At 46.2% G+C, this 19,340-nt stretch overlaps 1 protein-coding gene across 3 annotated transcripts in view; it reads left to right on the top strand.

Moving 5' to 3' along the window:
• Positions 1-367: 367 nt before the first annotated feature.
• Fam120a (family with sequence similarity 120 member A) overlaps positions 368-19,340 on the top strand; it is a 97,191-nt gene continuing 78,218 nt past the window's right edge. The window contains exon 1 of one of the 3 annotated variants that reach the window (XM_006992292.3): positions 368-865. In XM_006992292.3, coding sequence (XP_006992354.3) covers positions 392-865 — 474 coding nt within the window. In that variant the 5' untranslated portion in view covers positions 368-391. The remainder of the gene's footprint in view (positions 866-19,340) is intronic. The other 2 variants (XM_076573276.1, XR_013051630.1) reach the window with 2 other exon arrangements.

Raw genomic sequence — 19,340 nt, 5'->3', positions numbered from 1 at the left:
TTCAGGGCCCGAGCAGCCGAGCAGCGCTCCTCCTCCGCAGCCGCCGCCGCCGCCGCCCCGGGAGCCCGGCCGCGGCCCGGCGCCGCCTCTTCCGCCTTCCGCGTCCGCGCGGGCGGGCCCGACGTCAGCGCCGCCCCGCCCGGCCCAGCCTCGGCCTCGGCCTCGCAGCGCGGCGGCGGCGCAGGTCCCTCCCCAGCCATGGCCCTGGGAGGTGGCAGCACATGGCGGCCGAGGCGGCCGTGAGCGCGCCCCCGGCCAGCCCCAGCCCGCCCTGAGGCTGCCCGCGCCCGCCGGCCGCGCCACGGCCCCGCCGCCCCCCGCCCCGCCGCCGCCGGCCCCGCCGCCGCCGCCCGCGCGCGCCCGCCCCGCCGCCGCCGCCGCCGCCGCCGCCATGGGCGTGCAGGGCTTCCAGGACTACATCGAGAAGCACTGTCCGAGCGCCGTGGTGCCGGTGGAGCTGCAGAAGCTGGCCCGGGGCAGTCTGGTGGGCGGCGGGCGGCAGCGGCCCCCGCAGACCCCGCTGCGCCTGCTGGTGGATGCCGACAACTGCCTGCACCGCCTGTACGGTGGCTTCTACACCGACTGGGTGAGCGGCGGCCAGTGGAACCACATGCTCGGCTACCTGGCGGCTCTGGCCAAGGCCTGCTTCGGCGGCAACATCGAGCTCTTCGTCTTCTTCAACGGCGCGCTCGAGAAGGCCCGGCTGCACGAGTGGGTCAAGCGGCAGGGCAACGAGCGCCAGACGGCGCAGCAGATCGTCAGCCATGTCCAGAACAAGGGCACGCCACCGCCCAAGGTCTGGTTCCTGCCACCGGTCTGCATGGCCCACTGCATCCGCCTGGCGCTCATCCGCTTCCACGTCAAGGTGCGGCTGGGGCCAGCGGGCCGGGGGCTCGGGGTTGAGTCTGAGGTCCCTTCGGGCTCGAGTCAGGGTCGGGCCGGGTGCCCTTTGGACTGGGATCCCTTCGGGGTTAGGTCAGGGTTGGGGGTCTGGTGTCAACTTGGGCAGGGGTCAAGAGTTGGGCTCTGGGCCTCTTCGTGCTTGTGTTTGGGCTGGGCCTGGAGTTGATGGGGGTAGGGATCGGAGTTGAGCCAGAGGTCCCTCGGGCCAGGGTTACAGTTGGGCCCCGGGTCCCTTGTGCTAGGGTTCAAGGCTTGGTCTAGAGTCCCTTCGGGCTTGGGTTTGGGTTGGGCCTGTGGGGCTCTCCCTGGGCCAGTGTCAGGGCTGGACGAGTTCCGGGAAGCCCAGCCTGGCCCAGGCCGAGTCTTGGGTGCCCCTGCCTGTGGAAGGCCAGGGAGCAGGCCTCAGTGTCTCTTAGGGGCCCCCTGGGACACAGCGTGTCACCATGCTCAAGCTCGATGCGAAGTCCGCAGAGGGGGCCTGGAGCAAGATGGATGTCGGGCCCATTAGGCCCAGCCTGGTTGGAGTCCGCCCACAGCCATTCTTCTCCACTTTCTCTCTGGTCTGCTGTGGGCCCGTGGACTTGTGTGTAAGACACTTAAGGCTTGTGGACAGACCCACACCCAAGAGGGATTGGTGGTGTCATCTCCAACATCCTCCCAGTCTCTCCCCTCTTGGAGGCTGGCAGGCCACTCCATGGTCTTAGACTTAATTGTAGATGCATCTGTCGAAATTAACCCGCTCTTTCCCAGCAACAGGTTTATCTTGGAAGCCTGTAGAATAGTGACAGTGGACCGCCATGGCCTTAGGGACAGGCAGCTGAAAGTAGAGATTGCCTCCAGAGCTGTGGGAGGCGACCCTTGTGTGCAGCCCCTTGCTGGCCTCGGATTCTGAAGGCAGACCCCCTGCCCCTCTACCTTGGAAAATGAGATGTTTGGAGAAATTGCTATGGTAAAATTTTGGTGTTAGGTTTCAAGGTACTGTAAAACTTGATGAGATGGCGTCTTGTCAGTTCTGTATGTCTGATGTGAAGGTAGTAGTTCAGAATCAGGAGTCAGAATTTGGGGATCGTTTGGCATAGGCACAAGCTTGCTAGAGCTGTTTTTTTCTGCCGCACAGGAAGCATTCAGTGACCTTCACCGGGCCCTGATGAGTGGGTAAGGAGAGCTGCACATTGTCAGCCTGCTGCCGTCCCTTTGGCCGAGGACTGCAGCCAGAACTGGGCCAGAGGGGAGCGTAAGGGCCCAGCAGTTGCCTGAAAGCGGAGCACCTAACTTATCTTCAAGTTTGGATAGCTTGCATTTTCATGTTTTCTTTAAAACACTTGTTTTTGGGGGGTTGCAGGGTGGATGAGGCTGTCTGAGTTTTTAATATCTGTCACTGTCTTCCAACTTGTTCTTTTCTTTGGGAACTGAGCTTGAGTTGAAAGTTTTAGACTGTCTCCCTCTTCCTGATCATCCCTGCTGGCAGTGATGAGATGGTGGTAGTTAAGCCTAAAATGATTGCGGAAGTCCCACCCAGGATCCTGTTGCAATTGGTGAAGTTGTGTTTAAGTCTGTGGGTGGAGGCAGCTGGAAGAGTGGTGATTGGCCCGGGAGTGTGGCAGCTACACCGCGTGTCATTTCTCAGCTAGTTCGTGTGAGAGGCGATGTGTGCTTTTTCACTTTTTCTCTGTAGCCTGGGGCTCTCGGAAGGGGAAAGGGGAGTCGTTCCTCTGTGATCCACCTCTCGTGGACAGCCTGAAAAAGGTCCTGGTTTAGTGCTGTTGGTGATGGGAAGTGACATTTAACACACAAGGAGCTATCACCTGCTTTTGCTAACAGCACAGGGCTGGATCCTAAGGCAGCCCACATTCAAGAAAACATTGAATATTAATTACTTCAGATTAGAATCTGGGCGTGTGGGTTCGTGTGTGCTTTTACCTTTTTGCAAGAAATGTTGAATTCTTACAAATTGTAAGCTTTTTTTAAAGATAGGATCTCACTATATAGCCCTGGCTGGCCTGGAACTCTCTATGTAGACCAGGCTGATCTCAAACTCACAGAGGTCCACCTGCCCCTGCCTCTGCCTCCTGAGGTCACACCACCATATCTGGCTGATTGTAACATCTTTGGGCCCTTGTGAATGCCTCCCATACCTCGGAGTTTTGACCAATGTAGTGTGTGTTTAGAAGCTAGATGTAAGCCACATTTAAGACAGTCTCGATGTGTTTGGTGGGACATGCCTGTCATCCCAACACTTGGAAAGTTGAGGCAGGAGGATCCTGAGTTTGAGGTTAGCATGCATGGGCTTTAGGGTGAGAACCTGTGATCTTCCTAGCAACCTCACTTTTTTGAAAAATGCCTAAGAGATTTAGCTTTTAGAAATTTCTTAGCAACCAAGCACAATCTCAAGAACATGGGGTAGAATGACAGGAGAATAGTGTTGTCTTTCCTGCCCGAAGGACCTCTCTCAGCCTGCTCTAGCCTTTGCAGAGGTAATTCTAGCAACTCTGTTGTCCATTTTCTCAGCTCTGCTTGAGGAGAGAGGAGTGAAGAAGAGAGTCTGCTGGCGGCAGGATTACCATTAATAGCAGGAGAGACACCAGAGAGAAGAGGGGAACTGCAGAAAGCAGACGGGATTCTGGGGATATTTTTAAACAAGCAAACAATCCTGTGCACTTTGGTACCCCTGAGGGTAGTGCAGTATTTATCCTCTGAGGATGATTTTCAGGGGCTGGGAGGTGGCTTAGCTGTTAAGAACACTTGTTCTTGCAGGGGACCTGGATTTGATTCCCAGCATCCGCACAGTGGTTCCCAGCTCTCTGTAACTCCGGTTCCAGGGTATTGGAAGCCCTCTTCTGACTTCCTCAGTCGCCAGCTGTGAATGTGGTGCACATACATACAAACAGGCAAAACATTCACACACATAAATAAATCTAAAAATAATTTTAAAAAGTAATAATGTACTGTACATGTTTTAAAAAGGATGATTTTGAGTCATAAAAATTACCTTTAGTGTTTGTGTGTGCATGTGTGTATTGGATTTTTAATTGTTTTTGAATGCTCATAAAAACGTAAAACAGTGATGAGCTATCACTACATGTCTGACGGAATAGGTGAATAGGAAAGACTGTCAGCACCAGGTGCTAGCAGGATTCTGAGCATCTGGAATTGGGCTGGCAGTTTATTTTATTATGTGTATGGGTGTTCTGCCTGCATGATGTAGATGTGTCTCCCTCCGCAGCCCTGTCCCTCTACCCTGTGTACACATATACTCTTAGTCCCAATGCTAGACCTAAAAACTGACACCAAGCAGCAGGATTTCTCCATTCCCTGTGGTCACTCTTCATCACAAGCAGCTTCACATAGCTCAGACACTAGAGCATTCAAGTGAGGACATTAGATTCAGGAAGGACACAACTGTGCGTGGTAGACAAGCACCACTTCTGTGCTTGGTGTCTGCAGAGGTCAGAACAGAACATTGGATTTCCTGGAACTGGAGTTACAGATGGTTGTGAACCACTATGTGGGTGCTGGGACTTGAACCTGGGTCCCCTGGAAGAGCAGCCAGTGTTCACCACTGAGCCTTTTCTCTAGTGGCAGTTTCTTACTAAGTGTACATATTCTACCAAATCTCACTAATGGGTATTTTCTTAATAAAAGTTTATTCACATAAACACTAGCATTTGGCCTGGGGATATAGCCAGTTGGTAAAGCATCCTTGTGTGTGTGAAGCCCACGGGTTCATGCCCAGCACTGTATAAACTGGACATAGTGGCACACACCTCTAGTCTCAGTACTTGGGAGGTAAAAGCAGGAGAATCAGAAGTTCAGGGCTAACCTCAGCTGCATAGCACTTAGAGGCCAGCCTAGGCTCTGTGAGACCCTGTCTTGGAGAACAAAATAGAACAGAAAGCCTGTAGCAGTTGGGAAGGTGGCTCAGTTAGTAATGCCTGCTGCACAGACAAGAGCTTGGGTCTGAACCCCGGCACCCATAGAGGAAGCTGAGCATGGCAGTGTCAGCTCTAACCCCAGTGCGGCATGTGGATGGACATGGGGAGATCTTCGGGGTTGCTGACCAGGAGTTTCCATGTTCAGGGAGAAACCCTTCTCACAAAGGTAGAAAGTACTTGAGGAAGACACCCATCCTGAACCTCTGGCTTACACACACACACACACACACACACATACACACACACACACACACACACACACACACAGGGAGAGAGAGAGAGATTCACAAAGTGTTGTTCTCTTTTTGTATGACCTCTGAAAGAGAAAGGAAAGCCACAGGGATGAGAGTCCAGGAAGTGACTGAGAGTCAGGAGGGGAGAGGGTGTGAACACTGGCTGCAGGAGTGAGCTGCTTGGAGCTGAGGGCAGAACTGTCTGTTCTGGTGATAATAACACTTCAAAATCAAAACTACACCAAAGCTAAATAAAAATTAATTTACTGTATGATAGTTACTACTTCAAAAAAAAGATAAATTTTGGTAAAGAAATTGACATGAATGCCTATGCATATATTATGTTGTATAAAAAGCATTTCTGTTACAAAAATACAAAATACCATCTTTTTAACTTTTTCTAGTGTTTTTAAAATAGGATATCTTTTATTTATTCTTTGACAGTTTCATACATGTAAACCATCTCTTTTGGTCATCTCCAGCTCTTTCTCCCCTTTCCCACTTTCCTACCTTTTTAGTGTTTTATAAATTGGCAGAAAGGTATAATTTTCTGTCATCTTTGTTTAGAGAAATCCTTTTTGATTTAGAAAATGCTTCTTTGATAGAGTAATAACTATGTTTTAAAATTGCATTTCAATTTATTTCTTTGGTGGTGGGCATGTGTGTTGGGGCACTTGTGGAGTCAGGACAGTTGGGCTTCTCTCCAGGTGGGTCCTGGGACAGACTCAGGATGTTGGACTTGGCCTTTGTCTGCTGAGCCGTCTTGCTGGCCCTCACTGCATGTTTTGCACAGTTAGTGGATCTGTGACCATTAGAAGTTGGTTTAGAGATAATTTTCTTGTGGACATTACACAGCATTACTTGAACATGGCATTTGCTAGTCACTGGGAGAGTAGCCTTTGTGTGCCTTGAGTCATGGTAACCTTTGAAGCCTCAGGAGTGACTTGTGTTTATTTAAAAATCTTGGTGACATTCATTCACTGGCACTGTCTAAACACCTCTCCTACCAGACTGGAGGTGTAGGTGTGAAAGTTTATCCTGAGGTTCCTCAGACCTCATCCTGAGTTCCTTCCAGTAGGGCTCTGGTAAATCAATGCTCTGGTCTGTTTCCTCAGAGCTTACACAAAATGGTGTTCCTGTGTTCAGCCACGCCAAGGAAACACATTTGTCTTTAGGGCTGATCTTTTCTTGCGAGTCAGTGGCAAGGAATAACCAGTGTCAGCCTGGATGCTTCCTGGTCCTCAGTCACATTCACTCTGTCCTTAGTACTCAGTCTCTATCTTCCTGGCTATTTTACATGGTGAGAAACAGCGTCTACTGATTCAGTTACAAATGGGGACTAGGCACCCTGCAGAGGGAAGTGCAGGCTGAAGTCAAAAGTCCAGTTCCATTGCATGAGTACTTTAGGGGTGTGCCTACATAGTGCTCATGCCCTGGCTGTTCTGAGAGCAGGCGTCTGCAGTTACAATAGGAGCAGCAGGGTTTCTGCTCTCCATCACTAGATCCAGAGAACTAAGAGCAATGTTCAGGGACCTTTAAGTAACCAGGAAATACAGTTGAGAATTTACTGAAACTGCTCATCCATTCAAAATAAATATTTTTCTCTCATATGTCAGTTTTGTAACTAGTCCTCTGTTGCTTAACGACAGGAGGAATACATATTCAGTTGGTTTCTTGACGTATACTTAAACCTAACTGGTGTAGCCTACAGGCTGTATATGTATATGTATATGTATATGTATATGTATATGTATATGTATATGTATATGTATATCTCTGGAGACCTGTTGCTCTCAGCTGCAGGCCTGTACAGTGTCTGACTGTAAGAACACCAGAGACAGTTGGACATAATGGTATTTCCAGCTCAGAACAGAAAAGGTGCAGTAGGAAGCTAGACACAGTGTGTGCTGACACTGACTGTCCAGGCCCATGGCTGCAGCTCGCCACTTCAGGGTCAGTACTTTTGTAAGCTAACCAGTGTTCCATCTGTGTGTGGTACATATCCATAGCTAGACGTCTGAATTTCTCTTGCTTTTTGATAATTGTGAAAAATGAGTAGTGCTTCTATGAATGTGGTATGCAAATAGATTTGAATCTTTGCTTTTATTTCTTTTTAAGTATGTACTCAGATGTAGAATAGCCACGTAATTGACAGTTTTGTTTAGCATGCACACACACACACACACACACACACACACACACACACACACACCACACCACACATATTAGTGGTGTTGGGGATTGAGTCAAGGGTTCATGCTTTCTAAGCAAGAACTTTGTCACTAAGTTACATCAGTCATCTATTTAATTCTTTCAAAAGTGCTTTGCTATTACCACAGTGGCTACAGAAGCTATGTGTTTTATGTCATGTTATATTATACATTATCAGCAATTTTTAATATGTGAAAAAAATATCAGCAATTTTTAATATGTGAAAAAAATCTTTGTGTCTTTTTTTTTTTTTTTTTTTTTTTTGAGACAGGGTCTCTCTATTTATAAAGTTCTGTATGTCCTGGAACTCACTATGTAAGCCAGGCTGCTCTTGGTCTCAACAGAGATACTCTCGCCTCTCTGCCTTTGCTGGGATTAAAGGCTTGCAACACCACGCCCCCTTTCTTCTCTTCCCTCCCTCCTCATTTACCCTCCCATCTCCTCTCATGTCTTGCCTTTTTACTTTTCTCTTCCAGACAAGGTCCACTGTATAGCTCAGACTGGCCTGGAGCTAACTGTGTAGACTAGGCTGGCCTCAAACTAATGGCAGCCTTCCTGCTTCATCCTCCTGGGATTATAGATGTGAGCCACCTTGCCCAGTGGCATGAAAGCCAAGCGGGACTGTGTATCCATGTTGCCAGATGTCTAGATTTTTCAAGTAAACCAGAAATCCACATTTTATTTAAAGTTATTCTACTTAAAAACTGTCAAGCCAAGCAAAACCGTGCTCTAGGCTGGATTCAGCTCTGGAGCACAAGGTTGTCATTGAGCACTGACGGTTATCAAGTTGTTGTCCTCACCAAAGTCTTTTCTAGAGTCCCACTCTCTCTTCCCACCTTGAGCGCTCTTCAGTGGCCAAAGCAGTTTAGAGACTTTCCCTACAGGCCAAAGGCCTTAGGGTTCTCTGTTCCATGCTCCTCTTTTTCCTGGTGTCCAGTATCACCTTTTGTGAGGGGTATCCCAGCCACATGCTCTTAATGTCTGACACTCGCCAAGCTCTTGATTCGTGTCTTGTCTCCTTGCCCTACTAACCAGTGGTTTCTCCCCCTTCTACCAACCAGGCTTGTTCTCCACATCCCACATGCTCACACCCCCACCAGCTATGTTCTTAATCCGCCTCTTGGCTTCTCACTCTGAATAAATTTCCAATTTCATTGTTGCTGTCCTTAGCTTGGACCTGATAAGAAGTGCCAATCCCTTCAAGGCTTGTGTTCTGTGTTCCTTTCTGGACGTCTTCCCTGGACTTCCCTTGCCTTCTAACATTCCTTTTCCCAATTCTGTAGTTTTACTTTCTACCCAGACAGATTTGAGCCTCCAGATCACTCCCATCAGTCTCTACTGCTTCAATCACTTGACTGTTCCACCCCCCACTCTGCTAGTCCCTACACTAATGACACATGATAGCACCACAATCTTCTTACCTCCTCCTCTTCCTCATTCCCAGCATCCTTGACACAGAAGGCTACCTACCACACAGCTGCTCTGCAAACCAATTGGCAGGTTCTGAAACCAAATTGTTCTCTATCTATTGGCATTTAAGAAATGATATAGACTCATACAACCAGAATCTAGAAATGTAAGACATGTACTAGGAACTAGTACCATTTCCTGCTGATATGTCAGAATGGCCTCGGGCTCGAACAGTTAGTTACCCCAGGTTATTCATCTTTCACACCCTGGCAGAGCAACCCGCCACATCTTCAGGGAGGCCTCTGTTGTGTTCAGACTTGACTAAAGCCATTAGAGTCCAGCTCTGTTCAGACTTGTAGACCCTTCTGCAGCCCTGGCCATTATATCTTATGCTTCATGATTCATACCATCCCTACCTTATTTACCTGTTTAACTTATTTGAGTCTGTCATCCCATCTTTTCTGATTGCTACCTCACTTGAGTTTGGCAAACTTATACTCGCTTCAAAGCCTGTCTCAAACACCACCTTGCTTCCTTGGTATGTGTGTGTGTGTGTGTGTGTGTGTGTGTACACGTGTGTACCCATGTTCATGCATTTGGAGGCCTGAGCACGATGTCCTGTTGGGTATCTTCCTGTATTAGTGACCACCTAACTGCTTAGAGACTGGGTCTCTCAGTGAACTGCAGCTTGTTTTGGTTAGGCTAGGTTGGCCGTCTCTGCCCCTCAAAGGTCACAGAAGCATGCAACTGTGAGTTCTGGAGATTTGTCCTCAGGTTCTCATGCTTGCAGACAAGCACTCTTACCCACTGAGCCATCGCCATAGTCCCAGCATTTCCTTAAACAAACAAACAAACAAACAAACAAACCAACAAAAAACCCCAGGGTCTCACTGTGTAGCCCTGGTTGGCCTGGAACTCCCAGAAATTTGCCTGTGTCTGTCTCTGGAGTGCTGGAATTAAAGGCATGTACTGTGGTTGATGTATTGTGCACCCCAGTAAACTTATCATAGAACAGAACAGTTACTAGATTAAACTTAGAGGTTAGGCAGTGGTAGCACACGCCTTTAATCCTAATATTCTGGAGGCAGAGATCCATTTGGATCTCTGTGAGTTGAAGGCCACACTGAAAACAGCATTTAATCCCAGCAAGTGATGGCAGGAAACAGAAAGGAATATAAGGCGTGAGGACCAGGAACTAGAGGCTTTTTAAGCTTTTAGGCTTTCATCAGCAGTTCAGCTGAGATCCATTCCGGTGAGGACTCAGAGGCTTCCAGTTTGAGGAAACAAGATCAGCTGAGAAATTGGCGAGGTGAGGTTGGCTGTGGCTTGTTCTGCCTCTCTGATCTTTCAGAATTTACCCCAATAGCTGGCACCATATTTTAAATTAATAAGACCTTTTAAGATTTGTGTTACAATGTGCCACTATGCCAGGCTTTGTTTTTGTTTTTTTGAGGGTTTTGCTATGTAGAATTGTCTAGTCCAGAACTTGCTATGCAGACCAGGCTGGTCTTGGCCTCACAAGTACTGGGATTAAAGGTTTGCACCACTACATCAACATTCACTTTTTTTAAATTAAAATATTTACTGTATTCTTTTATATAGCCAGAAAAAATTTATTTTCTTTCAACATTTGGATCAATATGCATTAAAATGTATTTTCTTATGCTTTCTTTCTGTTACTCAAGGGGCTTAGTTCCTTTTTTTTTTTTTTTTTTTTTTTTGGTTTTTTCGAGACAGGGTTTCTCTGTGTAGCTTTGCGCCTTTCCTGGAGCTCACTTGGTAGCCCAGGCTGGCCTCGAACTCACAGAGATCCGCCTGCCTCTGCCTCCCGAGTGCTGGGATTAAAGGCGTGCGCCACCACGCCCGGCTGGAGTTCCTTTTTTTTTATGTGTACTTATTTTATGAGTATAGATCATTTGCCTGCATGTATACATATCTGTACATATCTGGTGCCCACGGAGGCTAATAGAAAGCATCAGGTTCCCCCAGGTCTGGAGTTATAGGTGGTTGTGAACTGTCATGTGGGTACTGGGAATCAAACTCGCAGTCTTTTGGAAAAGCAGCCCGTGTTCTTAACTACTGACCCATCCCTCCAGCCCCGAAAGGGGCTTAATTTTAGCAGCCAACTGAGTGCCTCTTACTGCTTGTCATGGAGCAGAGAAGGGAACTGAGAATTAGGGAAGCCTTTGGGAAGCTTTCCCTGGGTTAGCCAGCATCGAGGTAAGTCTTTCATATTAATGTCTAGAACTTCTTTGATGCCATAAGATGACATATTTGTGAAGACTTGGGAGTAGTTCTTAGTTAGGGTTGACAGATGAGGTAGTTGGCTGTGTCATCAGAGCCCCCAGGGCAGAGGATGTTAATTGGGTAGAGGCCAGGGATACTGCAGAAGTCCAGAACAGCTCCCTGCAGCAGAGTTACCTAGTCCTGAATACCAGTAGTGCCAAGTCAAGGAAATCTTGATGCCCTCAAGTCAAGGGTTCTAAGTGGTAGGGCTTTTGGGTCCTTTGTACGCCAGGAAGAGAACTCAGAAGTACAGCTCAAGTTTCTAAACTAAAATATACATATACATACATATACATATACATATACATATACATATACATACACCCTATCTTTAAGATATTTTTAGGCTTCTATTACTCTTCATTTGAGTTTACTGAAATTTATACTAATGAGAAGAAGCTAATTAATAACACAGTACACATTCCACTTTGGTAAGCAATTAACTGTAGGAGTTAATGTCAAAAGACTGTATATGAAGAAAGGTATTTTAGAATGATTAGGCTATTTTCTAGTGGATTTGTAGACAGAATTTCAAAAAAAAACAAAACAAACAAACAAACAAACCCCTAAAGCCAATTAGACATATAAATGAATCAAAGTTTGGGGCCAGAGCCATGGTTCAGTGGTTAAGAGCACATAACTGTTCTTCCAGAGGACTTGAGTTCTATTCCCAGCACCCCATCTAGCAGCTCTGTCTGTAACTCCAGCCCCAGGGGATCTTACATCCCTGTCCTCACTCATGTGGACATATACATGTACACCTAAATAAATAACAACATGCAATGTTTTAAAATTCTCCAGATGCCTGTGTAGTTTATCATTCATTTTGCTTTTGCTTTTTTTCCTCCCTCTATGGAAAGTAAGTTCTATGAGGGAGGACCTTGGCTGTCATCCAGCTCCTGGAACAATCCCTGGCTTATGTCGTTGTTCACAGACTACCTGCTGAGTGTGACACACCCAACCCTGCAGCTTCCTTCTGCAGGCTGTGGGACAGGAGGAAGTAGACGGGTTTTCAGCCCAGAGTCAGTTTAATTCCAAAGGTGACTGACTGAGCTCATCCCAGCCACCTGGTGCCTGGGGTTTATCTTGCAGTAATCCTTTTATGCTTCTTAACTCAGATGTACTCTGTTGAGAAGGCCTAAAGGAGGGCTGTGGAGGTAAACTGGCTTCTGCTTTTCTCCTTGCTCCTGATTTGAGGCATCACGGGGGAGTGTGGACTGAGCTGCCTTTGAGAGACAGGATCCATTTGTGCCCTAGTCATTTGGTATTTATTTTGCTATTGTCTCAGAAAAAAACAAAACAGAACCATGACAAAAAACTAAAGTAGTGGTTTGGGAAAGAGTGGATTTCCCGTGCTGTTGTCATTTTGCCGCGCTACAAAACACTGCAGCTAGTGTGGTGTAGTAACAGGCAGTTCAGCCAGAGGCTGATGGACTGACTCCTCAGGGCCAGTGTGGGCCTTTTGGAACTAGAGCCCATTCATGGAGAGAGAGAGACAGGACCACTGAGACAGCTGAGCTGCTCTAGACCCTGCCCAGACCATTGCAAGCTGTTGGACCATAGAACTTTGCAAACATTGCTGGGGTAAATTGTGTCAATCTAAAATTCTTCCTTTTTTTTTTTTTTTTCCCCTGAACTCTGAGAATTAAGTTTTGGCTTTTAAATTTTGGAATGAATTTAAAATTTTACCATTTATTTATTTATTTAGATACAAGATGTTGCTATGTTATAACTGAGACTTCAGGTGCATGTCACTGTGCCCAGCTTAGAATGACTTTTTTTTTTGAAAAATAATTTTATTTAACTTTTTTTTTTTTTTTTTTTTTTTTGGTTTTTTTCGAGACAGGGTTTCTCTGTGTAGCTTTGCGCCTTTCCTGGAGCTCACTTGGTAGCCCAGGCTGGCCTCGAACTCACAGAGATCCGCCTGGCTCTGCCTCCCAAGTGCTGGGATTAAAGGCGTGCGCCACCACGCCCGGCTTAACTTTATTTTATGTGCATTGGTGTGAAGATCCCCTGGAACTGAAGTAACGGACAGTTGTGAGCTGTCATGTGGGTGCTGGGAATTGAACCTGGGTCCTCTAGAAGAGCAGCCAGTGCCCTAACTGCTGAGCCATCTCTCCAGCTCTTAGAATGACTTTTTAACAAAAATAAATCTGTTTTAAATTTTAGTCGAGTCACTTGGAGGTTTTTATAGTAGGCTATTTTAAATAGAATCCATATAAAATACTATGAATGTCTCTTATTAGGTTTTTTAATTTTTAAAAAATGTAAAGTTTAACTTGCATTTCTTTTATATCTACTCCCTTGTTTTTTAAAGAAGAGAAAGAAAACAGTTTTATTACTGAATAAGCAGAGTCAAACTGCAGTCATGTAACAAACAGCCTGCTAAAGGAATTAAAAGGGGGAAAAAAATCACACCCTTTGGTAGTTCAGAAAAGGCATTACATACATGTTCAATTGTCATATATCCACAGGGAAAATAAGGTTTGTGTTTTTTATTAAGTAAAAAGTTTTGTCTTGGAGTTAAGTGCCTAAGCCTTCTAAGACTATCAGGAGTCGGGGTGGTGCCCTTCTTTTATTATTATTATTGTCTTTTTACAATTGTAGTATGGTATGCATAATTTGGTACCTTAACCAGTTTTTGCATATATATGTGTGTAGTGTGCATTCTTGTGTGAGCACATGTGCATGTGTACATGTGAAAGCCAGTTGATGTTGAGTGTCATCCTTTACTGATCTTCACCTTCTGTGTTGAGGGGCAGGCGGTCTCCCACTGGAACTCAGAGAGCCTGAGGGTTCCATTAGTCTAGCTAGCCAGCTTGTCCTAGGAATCTCAGCTCCACCTTCTGATCCCTGGAATTACAGATGGGCCACCATGCCGCCCCCCCCCCCCCCCACCGGTCTACATGGGTGTGGGTCGGTGGACAGTCGCAAGGCAGCTGCTTTACCCTGTTGCGCCGCCTCTCCACCCTGATGATGCACCTTTTTGGGAACTATGCTGTGCTTCATACTTGCTCTACCACTTTACGTTCTCACTCCCCAGGGTTCTTTTTTTTTCCACATGCTTGCCTATACTTCTTACCTGTTTTGAATAGTAGCCATCCTGCTGAGCATGGTTACTTGTGGTGTGGTTTGCATTTCTCTAATACTTGCCAAAGTTGTGAATCTTTTTTGGTGCCTCTCCTTTTATTTCAAAAGAAATGTTGCTGGCTGTGGTGGAGTTCAGATATTTTTCATTGCTTTTAGGACCATTGCCTTCTGTTCTTATGGGATAAATGAGGCATGTAGGATCTGCTTGGTCAGCTGTGATTGCAGTTTCTCTAGAGGGAGAAATTGGAATGAATGCTATTACAGCTAAATCTCTCCTTTCAAGTCAGAAGCAATAACCCACCTCACCAGCTGGAATTGACAGTTGGGTTCTGTCAATTTGTGTCTGATTTGTGAGTTGGATGAGGGCAGGAACAGAAGCCAGGAGTGAGTTTCACTACCTAATACCTTTTGACTGGACTTTTGTGGGCATACGTCAAAGCCTGTTCTTGTTTCGTCTTTTAAATAGAAGAAGTGAGGTTCATCTACATCCTCATATGATCAGGCTAACTTGTATCTTCTTGGATGGCTGGAGGATGGATTAATTATTCCTTGAGTTATTGTAAAAGCATTTTAAGAAAAGTTATACACAGTGTTTCTCTGTGACATGTCCTGTTTTACTGAAGAAGTGCCTGACACATTTCAATTGTTTGTTACTTGAAATGATTCTGTGAGGTTCACATGTAATGTGTCCACTCATCCCAGTTTCCTTGTAATGAACACAGAAGTACACCACTATTAAGTGGGCAGTTTACCCACCTGCTTGGCAGGGACATAAGAGCGTGCTTTCCCTGGAGTTTAGGGGTGAGTAGTAGTGCTGCCTCCAGGGCTGTCCCTTTGTCTGCATTTCACAGTTAATAGATTAGTTATTATACTTGCTAGCTAATCTTGGAAACTTGAAATCATTATTCTTTATAGAAGCAGCTTTGACTTACTTGCCCCTCTATTTTTAGTGTGTGTGGGTATTTTGCTTGCACATGTGTCTGTATGCTGTTTGTGTGCCTGGTACCCACGGAAGCCAGAAGAGGGCCTTGGATCCCTGGAATGGGAGTTACAGACTCTTGTATGCCACTGTGTGGGTGCTGGGAACCAAACTCTTGTTCTCTGGAAGAGCAGCCAGTGGTCTTAACATCTGAGCCATCTCTTCAGCTTCTTATTTATTTTTTTTAATATGACATCTAACACCATATTGACATTAAAAATCAACCCAGAATTCTGTGTAAGTTGATAGTAGAATAAAAATCATCCTAAGCTAAATAGAAGGCACTTCCTTGAGAGCTAAACCGGTACATTTTGGTGCCACTTAAACTTGTCAGCATTAACCTTCCCTTCCCGGTTTCTTGGGAGAGCTGGCTTAGGCGGGTACCTTGTGTGGGTCGCTGGCCTTGCCCTCAGCTGGAGCTGAAGAAGATTATTCCTTTGAGTGTGTTCAGGGGTTCTGGAGTTTCACTTTCTTGGTTGGAAGCATGCACTACTTCTAACATGGCAGGTGGTCTCTGGCTTCTGATATGGGATTTCCAATGACAGATGGATTCTCTCTAAGTAGCTGTGAAGGCTTCGTTCTCTTGTTGTATGCTTTCTGGGGGTAACAGTAACAATCTTCTCAATGCTGTGTCTCATAGCATTCTTTTCTGATTTTTCGAGACAGGGTTTCTCTGTGTTAACAGCACTGGCTGTCCTAGAACTCACTTTGTAGACCATGCTGGCCTTGATCTCTCAGAGAACCACCTGTCTCTGCCTCCTGAGGGCTGAGATTAAAAGGGTGCAACACCACTGCCCAGCTATTTATTATTTATTAAGAAAGGGTCCTGCTATGTAACCTAGACTGTCCTTGAACTTTCCATGCCTTGGCACACTGAACACTGAAATTATAGACATCTGCCACCAACTGACCACATACATTTTTTCCCCTGTGTTGGGATTTGAATCTAGAACAGAGGTTCTCAACCTGGTGTCATCCCATTTGGGGACCAAACAACTCTTTTCACAGGGGTCACTAAGACCATCAGGATACACAGATATTTACATTATGATTTATAATAGTAACAAAATTACAGTTATGAAGCAGCAATGAAAATAATTTTATGGTTGGAGGTCACCACAACATGAAGAACTGTAAGGTTGAGAAGCACTGAGCTAGAGTCTCCTGCTTGTTAGGCAAGCACTTGACCCTAGAGTTCCACCCCATACCAAAGATTAATTAACTGACTTGTGTGTATCTGTGTGAGTGTATGTGCAGGTGTATGAACCAGAAGAGATCTCTGCCTGTTCCTTTTCAGGCAGGGTCTGTCCTTCTTGGCCAGGCTGGGAGCCAGCAAACCCCACCATGCCTCCTGTCTCTGCCCTACTGTGCCCTGGGGACTGAGGGAGTTGGGGCTGCAGGCATTTGTGGGGATGCTGGCTTAGGTACTTGGGTCCAACTCTGGTCCTCACGATTGCAGAGCAGGCACTTGTAACCACTGAGCCATTTCTCTAGCCTTAAGCGTCGTTTTTATTCACATCTAAAAATGAAATTAACAAATTTATGAAGCTATAAAAATACAAATTATGTTACTCCCAGGCTCATCTTGGGAAGAGTAGAAGCAGGAGAAAAGGCAAAAAGTAATGGAGTCCTGATTACCAGAGGAGGATGGCTCCTGTTTGTCCTACCCTATCTTCTGAGCACTGAAGCTTTAGTACTTCATTTGTGTGTGCATGTACATGTGTTCGTGTATGTGTGTGCACATGTACATGTGCACATATGTGTGTGTGTGCATGTGGAGGCCAGTGGTCAATGTTCAGTGTGTTCCTCTCACTCTCTACCTTATTTTTTGAGACAGGGTCTCATCGACGCTAGAGGCCATTGGTATGGCTAGTGAGCTCCTGGCGATCCTCTTGGCCTTCCTCCTTAGTGTTGGGATTACAGAAGTTCTTTTACATGGATTCTGGGGATCCCAGCTCAGGTTCTTATGCATGTATGGCACGCACATCACCTGAGCCATCTCCCCAAACCTTGTTTTAAGTTTTTAAAAAATACAATCCAATCTATTTATTTTGAGTCAGTAATTATGTAGCTGAGGCTGGCCTTGACCTCTTGGTTCTATTGCCACTTACCAAGGGCTGGGGTTACAGGAGTGTGCCACCACGTGCAGCTTCTGCATTACTACATTTGATGAAGACGGCCTGTGGTGCGGCCCTCTTCCCCTCCCCCCGCTCAGAGCTCCTCTTGGTGCCGTTTTCACTCTGATCACAGCCTCTGCTAGGTCTTTGTATCAACTACCATTGGCTTAAAGCTTGGAGAATTGTGTATTCGGCCACTATAAACATTCATAGTTATCTAGCTCGCTCATTCATTCCATTATTCACTCAGTCAGTCAGTCCTGGTTAAAGGCTGGAAGCAGGTTAGTGGTGGGTTGAGGGTGGATTCTGCCCAGCACTACTACAACACAAAACAAAAGAAGAAAGAAGAACAGTCTGATTAGAAAAAGAAACACACTCTTTGGTCCTCTCTCTGCTGTAGACTTGGTGCAGATTCTTACAGTTTATGGGACTCTCTCTACAAAGAACAAGGACCCCTGCGCCCTCTCTCTCTCTCTCTCTCTCTCTCTCTCTCTCTCTCTCTCTCTCTCTCTCTCTCTCTCTCTCACACACACACACACACACACACACACACACACACACACACACACACACACACACACACACATCTTTGAATTAGAGAAGACTTGCTGCCTGACACCGGGGAATCACTGAGGTGGAGAAATGCTATAGCTTGTGAGTTCCCCAGGATTCTTAAGTTACAGATGAGCAAGGTGGTCTCTCCAGCAGCAACAATATGCGCAGTCGCTGAGTGGTCTGCAGCAATTCCCCCTTTAGCTTCTTCCTCCACCCCAGCAGAATTGTTTGTTCTCAACACTGGTTTTCAGATTAGCATTTAAAAGCAAAGTGTAGCTGGGTATGACTATGAAGGCCTGTAACACCAGCACTTCGTAGGCTGAGGCAGGAGGATTGCAAGCTTGAAAAAACAGTGAAATCCTGCTTCAAACAAAGGAACAACAAAAATCCAATGTGTTAAGAAGCTCACAAACTTTAGTAATTTACCCCAACTCTAATTTGCAAATGATTAACAATACTGTGATTCTTCAACAAAGACAGATAAAGCCCTAAATAAATAGCCAGCTGCAGTGGATGTATGATTAACTGCAGTGGATGTATGATTAGCTGCAGGGGATGTATGATTAGCTGCAGGGGATGGATGAGTGGCTGCAAGCAATGTATGAGTGGCTGCAGGGGATGCATGAGTGGCTGCAGGGGATGTATGATTAGCTGCAGGGGATGTATGAGTGGCTGCAGGGGATGGATGATTAGCTGCAGGGGATGTATGATTAGCTGCAGGGGATGCATGAGTGGCTGCAGGGGATATATGATTAGCTGCAGGGGATGTATGAGTGGCTGCAGGGGATGTATGATTCGCTGCAGGGGATGTATGAGTGGCTGCAGGAAATGGATGATTCACTGCAGGGGGTGTATGGTTAGCTGCAGGGGATGTATGATTAGCTGCATTGGATGTATGATTAGCTGCAGGGGATGTATGATTAGCTGCAGGGGATGTATGAGTGGCTGCAAGCAATGTATGAGTGGCTGCAGGGGATGCATGAGTGGCTGCATGGGATGTATGATTAGCTGCAGGGGATGGATGAGTGGAGGTCCTTGTGTTTTGTAGAGACAGACTTCTAAACTGTAAGAACCTGTCTGAAGTCTACAGCAGAGAGAGGACCAGAGAGTGGTCTGCTTTCTAGTGGGACAGTTCTTTCTTTCCTTTTGTAGTAGTGCTGGGATGGAACTGAGGACTTGCACATGTTAGGCCCTCCTGGCCACTAACCTGCTTCCCAGCCCTTAAGCAGGTTTTTTTTTTTTCTTTTTTTTTTCTCTCTCTTAAAAAGTTGTGCACCCATAATTCCACTACCCTGATACAACTCTATTGGGGCTTTTCATTTCCAGTCTGTTTCCACAGACACAGTTTTGCATAGCTATAATTAACATTTTATTGTGTTCTAATATGATTAATGTTTTTTTTTTTTTTGGTTTTTTTCGAGACAGGGTTTCTCTTTGTAGCTTTGCGCCTTTCCTGGAACTCACTTGGTAGCCCAGGCTGGCCTCGAACTCACAGAGATCCGCCTGGCTCTGCCTCCCGAGTGCTGGGATTAAAGGCGTGCGCCACCACCGCCCGGCATATGATTAATGTTTTAGTGAAACTTTTCTCAAGTTTTTCTACAAAACATTGTAGTGACTACCTGTT

This window comes from Peromyscus maniculatus, chromosome 5 (assembly GCF_049852395.1).
Source record: "Peromyscus maniculatus bairdii isolate BWxNUB_F1_BW_parent chromosome 5, HU_Pman_BW_mat_3.1, whole genome shotgun sequence".
Lineage (NCBI taxonomy): Eukaryota > Metazoa > Chordata > Mammalia > Rodentia > Cricetidae > Peromyscus > Peromyscus maniculatus.
This window is presented reverse-complemented; position numbering and strand designations above follow the sequence as displayed.